Source organism: Polypterus senegalus, unplaced genomic scaffold (assembly GCF_016835505.1).
Source record: "Polypterus senegalus isolate Bchr_013 unplaced genomic scaffold, ASM1683550v1 scaffold_2427, whole genome shotgun sequence".
NCBI lineage: Eukaryota > Metazoa > Chordata > Cladistia > Polypteriformes > Polypteridae > Polypterus > Polypterus senegalus.
Genome location: NW_024386219.1, coordinates 304,132 through 312,500, shown reverse-complemented (window position 1 = coordinate 312,500; position 8,369 = coordinate 304,132). Strand labels below are relative to the sequence as shown.

Here is an 8,369-nt window from a genome sequence, read left to right as displayed (position 1 = left end):
TAATGAGGGAAAAAAATTATTTAAATGATTTTAGCAAATGGCTGCAATATAACAAAGAGTGAAAAATTGAAGGGGTCTGAATACTCTCCGTACCCACTGTGTATGTGTGTATATATATATATATATATATATATTGCTGAACAAATTGGAGGAACACTTTTAAATTAGAATATAGCATCAAGTCAATGAGACTTCTGGGCTATTGATCTGATGAGTCAAGTAGCAGAAGGGGTTGTTAATCAGTTTCAGCTGCTTTGGTGCACTAGAGGGGAAACAAAGAGACGACCCCTAAAACAGGAATGAATGGTTTAACAGGGGGAGGGAGGCCACTGACATTTTTCCTTCCTCGTTTGTTTTTTCACTAGTTTTGCATTTGGCTATGGTCCGTGTCACTACTGGTAGCATCAGGCGATACCTGGACCCTACAGAGTGGGTACAGGTAGTCCAACTTCTCCAGAATGGCAGGCACATCAACATGTGCCTCCCATTGCCAGAAGGCTTGCTGTGTCTCCCAGCACAGTCTCAAGGGCATGGTGGAGATTCCAGGAGACAGGCAGCTACTCTAGGAGAGCTGGACAGGGCCCCTCGTAGAAGGTCTTTAACCCATGATGGTAGCCTGAGGGCCCGACGTCCTCTAGTGAGCTCTGTGCTCACTGTCTGGCTACATGGAGCTCGAGCTCGATTGGCATTTGCCATAAAATATCAGAATTGGCAGATCCACCAATGGCGCCCTGTGCTTTTCACAGATGAGAGCAGGTTCACCCTGAGCACATGTGACAGGCGTGAAAGGGTCTGGAGAAGCCATGGAGAACGTTATGCTGCCTGTAACATCGTTCAGCGTTTGGTGGTGGGTCAGTTATGATCTGAGGAGGCATATCCACAGAGGGACACACAGACCCCTACAGGCTAGACAACAGCACCTTGACTGCCATTAGGTATCGGGATGAAATCCTTGGACCCACTGTTAGACCCTATGCTGGTGCAGTGGGTCCTGGGTTCCTCCTGGTACACGACAATGCCAAGCCTCATGTGGGAAGAGTATCCAGACAGTTCCTGGAGGATGAAGGAATTGATACCATTGACTGGCCCCCATGCTCGCCTGACCTAAATCCAGTAGAACGCCTCTGGGTGGGACATTATGTTTCAGTCCATCCAATGTTGCCAGTTTGCACCTCAGACTGTCCAGGAGCTTAGTGATGCCCTTGTCCAAATCTGGGAGGAGATCACCCAGGAAACCATCTGTCATCTCATTAGGAGCATGCATACAGTCTGAGTATGATTTGGAGCTGCTGCAATGAAATTTTGGCAGAATGGACTTGCCTGCCTGCCTGCTGCATCATTTTTTCCCTTTGATTTTCAGGGTGTCTTTGAATTCAGCCCTCTGTAGGTTGATCATTTTCATTTCCATCAAACAATGTGCCATCTTTTCGTTCCTAACACATTACCCAATCCATATCAGTAGAGGTATCCAGCAGGATTTTTTTTTCCCTTTGAGGTGTGATGTGTTTTCAAAGTGTTCCTTTAATTTTTTTGAGCAGTTTATAATAAAATGCAAATTTGCCAGAATAGAGCATCTAAATCAGTCCTCTAAGAAAGGACATTTTGATGCATTAATTTTCAGAGGCAAACCCCCTCCCCCGACAATACAAAAAATAAATACCCTAAAGTCTCAAAAGTGTTTTGACTGTTATATGTGAAATTTGAAAAATTTGCCAACCTGTTGTGTTTTTTTTTTAATTAATAAAGATGCTGAAGTGAGTTCTCTGCTGTCAGTGCCCTGCATCTTTTTTTGGTCTGGGCGCTGACGCTGTAATTGTGCAAATATAAGTGGTTGCTGCCTTATGCAAATAAATAGGTGCCAGTACCTGATGCTAAGGAAATAGAAAAATGTTTGGTAAAGCTCAAACAAAGACGTGCTTAGCAAGTTGTGTTCTTGGGTTCACGCAGTACTCTCTAATCTGTTGGCTTCTTTTTTACTCATCACAATGTGGCATGAAATACAGACAAATAAAAAATAGGTTGGAGGGATGATATTGGAGAGTTGTCACACCTGAATTTTCAATAATGTTTGCATACTTTAAATAATGGGTTGGGTACAGGCAGCCAATGGTTGTGAAATACTTGCAACATTGTTCACAACTGAAGTGTACCCTTGAAAGTTAGACCATGATGTGTCTGTATGCTCCTTTTCACAAATCAGAAACATTGAAGGTGGTACAGCATACCAGCTCAGTTGAAACTCTGGACACAACACAAGCTGGGAGAGACAGCATGCCTAAGTCAGGTTAAACGTATACTCAGCTCTGTTAAAGGGTCCCTCACATACAGAACATACAGGAAGTGGACATTGTACATAGTTCACAATATTTCTTTTAACCTGTTCTTTCCTGCATGACGCTTAAAGCTTTAAATTTATTGCATGCACCGCTTTATTGTGCAGCATGTACTGTAAAATGTCATTGTTATGAATACTAATATGGTAAATTAAATCATGATTCATTGTATATTGCTTTTGATTTAACCCTCTAAAACTTTGTGATGGTGAAAGCATTACATGTTGCGCTACAGGAATTATATTTATACCCAAGATTCCCATTATTCCCACTTATTACCTCTTTGAATTCAAAAGAGTACAATTTCTTATAAAACTGTTTTTTTCCAATGATCATCAGCAAAAGCCAAGGCCATTTACAAAACAAGAACTGATGTATGGCAAGAATGTTTTATTGACGCGTAGTTGTATTTAGCATGTTTAAGAATAAGGAGCTTCAGTAATATTAGCTCCTGCTTAAAAAACGATAAATATTGTATATTCCATTAGTTACACGGTACTTCTGATACATCTGATTAACTGACAGCACTGCAACTGATTCCTACTCAGCCATCCATTATCCAACCCACTATATCCTAACACAGGGTCACGGGGGCCTGCTGGACCCAATTCCAGCCAGCACAGGGTGCAAGGCAGGAACAAATCCTGGGCAGGGCACTAGACCACTGCAGGACACACACACACACCAAGCACACACTAACTAGGGACAATTTAGGACTGCCAATGCACCTAACCTGCATGTCTTTGGACTGTGAGAGGAAACTGGAGCACCCGGAGGAAACCCACACAGACACAGGGAGAACATGCAAACTCTCCACCCAACTGATGCCTGTTGTCTTAGGAAATTTACTGGGCAAAGCCAGAAAAAACACATTTAGTAAATATGTATAATATAGAATTAAGTGACTTGGTACAGAGTAATGTTGTATGGACATTGATGTTTCAGTACATTGATTATGACATCTTGATGCCTCATATGTGTTCTGAAAAGTGCTGATGTCCATGTAATGGCTGTAGGCTTTCATCTGAGTTTCCATGACAAGGAGGTGCTGCTGCTGTGAGATAATGAGACCAGTGAGCCACTCCAATCAGTTTTTATTACATTTTAGGGATATTTTTTAAAATCTAGCCTGGTACTTGATTATCTCCCTCACTGAATAATCCTGTCTGTGTTTCAGTTATCAGTGAGCGCCCCCTGCTGTCTGACATAGAAATGGTCAAAGGTTCAAAGGTGGGTAAACCGTGCACTCTCAGCTGCACCATTTCCAGGTTCTTCCCTAGTGAACTCACAGTCACCTGGCTGAGGGTCAGAGCAGAGGATGGACATCAACCTGTTACTGCAGGATCAGCCCACTGGACAGCAACAGTGAACACAACCAGGCCGGAGAAGAGAAATAACACCTATGAGGTGACCTCTGTGGTCCAGTTCACTCCTAGCCGTCTCAGCGAAGTAGAAGAGATGACATACATCTGCAGGGTTGAACATGTGACCCTTATGGGAAAGGCCATTGAGAAGAAGTCTGGCAGATTGGAGTTAGCTGGTGAGTCTGGTTTACTTAATGTCTGCTCATTTCTGTTCTGTTGTGTTTGTCAGGCTTCATTCAGAGTCTCCCGCTTCATAATTTGTTTTTTAGCTGCTTTTAAAAGTCTCGTTTTTTACAGCAGAAACATGAATCTGTATTCTATTCTTCAAAATAAGTCTATAATTAAAAATAATAAATATTATTATTTGATTGTTCAACAAAACTCTTTCAACTCCATACCTTCACTGAGTTTTCACGTTCTTCTCTCCCAGCTGTTAACAGTAAACCCCAGCTCTCTAATGTGCAGATTTTCTTCACTGAATTTAATCAGCCCTGCACCCTGACCTGCGTCGTGTCAGACTTCTATCCCAAGGGTATCAATGTCATGTGGATGAGAAGACACAAGGAATCACAGAGTACTGACATGGCAGAGTCAGAGAACTGGATGGCCAGGGTGTGTCACTATGGACCAACCTTAAGAGATAATAAATACTCGCTGGTGTCTCGGGTCGAGTTCACCCCACAATCCCTGAATGACCTGGAGGACATGGAATTCATCTGCAGAGTGGAGCACAAGTCCCTGAAGAAGGTGTCCATTGAGAAGAGTTCCTCAGTGATTCCTGGTAAGATTTGTGATGAGACACCTCATCCTGAAGCCCATTAAAACACATAAACACATAACCATTGACTTAAACTCTTGTTTTTGTCTGCTCCCCAGGTCTGCAGAAGCGGCCAATTGTCTCAAATGTTCAAGTGGATAATTATCATGTTGGATATGACCAGAAATTCAAGCTGAGCTGCTCCATCCAGGATTTTTTCCCCAAAGACATCAAAGTAACCTGGAAGTCAGTAACAGGAAGCTATCATGAGGAATACCATGAGGAATACTATGGTGGATGCTATGGTACTTCACTTTGTGTTCCTCAGAGAGGACAATATAGCTACCATCTGGTGTACAACCGCACTTTCACTCCTCGGAGTCAGAAACCAGATGTGATCTGTAAGGTGGAGCATGAGACTCTGAACGGCAAGTGTATCGAGATACGGGCTGGGAACTGGGCCGGGTGAATGTGTCTGTGTTGTTTGCAGTGCTGGGTAAGTTACTTTTAAATAGTAATATATTAAATATTACATGTTACTTAAAAAAGTAATAAGTATATAAGAATATTACTTTTTATTAAGTAGTTTATTATATAGTATTTTATTACTTCACAAATAAATTATGGAAGTTCAAAAATATTCGGCAGGCAAATGTTTAAGAAAAACACAGTACATTCATGAACACATCTGCAACTGAATGAGCTCTCACAGACAAACACACAATAACAATTATTAGCTATTTTCAATATAATCACTGCAAGGCTATAAATGAATAAAATGCATATTTTTTAGGAACAGTAAACCCTTGTTTATCGTGGTTAATCCGTTCCAGACTCTATTGCGATAAATGAATTTCCACGAAGTAGGATTCTTTATTTATAAATCGAATATTTTCAGAGTTAGAGCATAGAAAATCGGTTTACGACCTTCTAAATGCGTTTTTTAACATTATTAGAGCCATCTAGATATGAAATAACACTCTTTAGTCAAAAGTTTAAACTGTGCTCCATGACAAGACAGAGATGACAGTTCCCTCTCACAATTAAAAGAATGCAAACATATCTTCCTGTTCAAAGGAGTGTGCGTCAGGAGCAAAGAATGACAGAGAGAAAGAGAGAGAGAGACAGAGAGAGAGAAAAGCAAACAATCAAAAATCAATAGGGCTGTTCAGGCTTTTAAGTATGTGAAGCACCGCCGGACAAAGCAGCTGCAAGGAAGGGAGCAATGTGAAGGTAGTCTTTCAGCATTTTTAGAGGAGCGTCCGTATCCTCTAGGCCAGTGTGCGAACAGCCCCTCTGCTCACAGCCCCTCTGTCAGGAGCAGAGAATGTCGGAGAGAGTGATAGAGACAGAGAAAAGCAAACAATCAAAAATCAGTATGTGCTGTTCGGCTTTCAAGTATGCGAAGCACCACGCGGGAAGCATATCGTATATCATTGAGGAGTTTTATTTAATATGTAATACGTGCTCTGATAGGGTAGCTTCTCAGCCATCCGCCAATAGCATCCCTTGTATGAAATCAACTGGACAAACCAACTGAGGAAGCATGTACCATAAATTAAAAGACCCATTGTCCGCAGAAATCCGCGAACCAGCGAAAAATCCGTGATATATATTTAGATATGCTTACATTTAAAATCTGCGATGGAGTGAAGCCGCGAAAGTCAAAGCGCGATATAGCGAGGGATCACTGAATATAAATTAAAAATGTACTGCTTAACTTTGGCACACAAAGGTGTCCTAATGTTTGAACATTAAAAGCAAGTAATTTAAAATTGGCAATTTTAATATTATAGAATTGTAAACTATTGAAAGTTATCTGACAGCTATCCTATATTTTTATAGTCAAGTGAAGATTTACCTTGTCAACAAAAGTGAAAATGAAGCAACATTGATTAAAAATGCAATTGTGATTAATCAAACAATTACAATTCTTAATAGAAATTAACTGCATATTAATCTCAATTTTGTCACACTTCCTTCAAGCATATTAATATTTCCCTATAAATCAGAAATAACTTATAATAAAAAAACAATTTTAATAATGTCTTACCTATGCATATTAAATTATTTCAGTTAGCTTATTAAACAGTTTTGTGTAACAGAAACAGTGCCCAATGACCACCAAACACACACAAGGGTTGTTACTGTAATATTTGGGAAAACCAATACGTAGGGTTTGGACTGTTGTGTTGCAAGACAACCTACCAAAAGCACTAACAAGAGTCAACTCTGCAGCTGTCACCTTAAGTTTAGGAGTCATTAGCTAGATTGAAAATGTGCATCGACTAGGCTTTTAAACAGCAAAGAACAGGATGAAAAAGACTTATACATATGTACCCGATTGAGTTATTTATATAGATGTGTTAAATTGCACATTGCTCCTATAATGGATCATTTATGAATTATAAAATAAGTATAATCTTCAGATCAAATGGATGGAAATATGATCGATATGCACTAAGTATTTCTTACTTAAGTTCCAGTTCATAAGACGAAAAAGTAGAGGAGTTCGAACTTAGGACAGTCTACCCCTACCCAAATTCTGAACTTAACCTTACAGACCAGGCAGCAATAGTAACCTGGATGCGTAATCTTAAGTCATTAACCCGCACATATTTGCCTTAATAGGATAAGCCAAGTTCAAGTTCATAAGACTAAAAATTAGGGGGTGTTCAACCTTAATAGGATAAGTCAAACTTTTATTTACTACAAAGTCCTTAATGCCCTGTGGGAGTCTGGGGCACCATTATACTGTAGGGACACTGCCATCTATCATCTTGGGGGAAGCAGGGTCTCAAATTAGTTGCTTTCCCCCATCCTTCCACTCTTGGGGCATCCCGGCCAGGTTGAACTGTCGCCCGTCCCTCACAATGGATGGGTCAGAGTTGCCGTAAATATACACAAGATATCATGTCATGCTTTCTTTAATACCGTAAATCCCAACTTTTGCATGGGAAGCTGCGTATGAACATTTCAAGCCTCTTTTTGTGTGTACACAAACTTTATACCTCTGACCCCAGGAGACACAGACTCTGTCACTTGGGGGGCCTGTCGAGGCTATGGCTGAGTTCTAGACTTTCCTGCCTCCCAACCTGAGCTCTTAAAAACAACTTTTATATGTATGTATATATGCTTTAATACATTAATACATTCCTGGACAGCAATGCACTGCACTTTTGGCTGGTATGATTTCAAGAACACTGATAAAGGTGCCTACATTCAAGTCATTCCCTTGCTTTCAAAGAGTTTGCAGATTTGCATCAAGCCTGCAGCATGTGCACAGGAACTGCGTTTAGACATTAATGTGGTGATATAAATTGCACAGCACAGAGACACCCTTTTATTTACATAAATCTGTACTTTCTCTTCACTTGAGTTTTGTGCATCTTCTCTCATATATTTAGTTTTGTCAGATTTAGCTTTTTTATATATGTATATATTTCTAGTGACAGGGTGCATGGGTGGGTGTCAAAGTTCCTTACCAGGATGGAAGGTAAGCCCTTCAGTGGCACAAGTAATAGGGCAGAGATCATCCTTCCTCAGCCAGGAGATAGGCAGAATATGCCAATGCATCAGTGGGTACACTGGAATCCTGGCAGGGTTGGATCAAGGAATGATACACAGTTGGGAGGCCAGTGTAGTGGAGGCTCTGGGGGGGGAGAACCTGGCAGGATTACATGCTTCCCAGACATGCTTCCCTGGGTGATGCCACCTGTACAGACACCCATAAGGCATGCTAGGAACTGTAGTCCTTTAGGACAGTCTTGTCAGGTTCTGTGGGTACCTTCGGGGGTGCTGCAGGGATTCATCATCCCTACTTTATGGGAGTTCTGATTGACCTGGAAGCACTTCCACCAGGTTATGTCCTAGCACTGGAAGTACTCCTGGGTCCAACATAAAAGAAGCTGCTCA

At 41.0% G+C, this 8,369-nt stretch overlaps 1 protein-coding gene across 1 annotated transcript in view; it reads left to right on the top strand.

The window, feature by feature from the left end:
* Positions 1 to 5,239, top strand: part of LOC120522595 — a 23,556-nt gene extending 18,317 nt beyond the window's left edge. Inside the window, exons 6-8 of the mRNA XM_039743452.1 lie at positions 3,511 to 3,873; positions 4,128 to 4,478; positions 4,574 to 5,239. Coding sequence (XP_039599386.1) covers positions 3,511 to 3,873; positions 4,128 to 4,478; positions 4,574 to 4,923 — 1,064 coding nt within the window. The 3' untranslated portion in view covers positions 4,924 to 5,239. The remainder of the gene's footprint in view (positions 1 to 3,510; positions 3,874 to 4,127; positions 4,479 to 4,573) is intronic.
* The last annotated feature ends 3,130 nt before the right edge of the window (positions 5,240 to 8,369 follow it).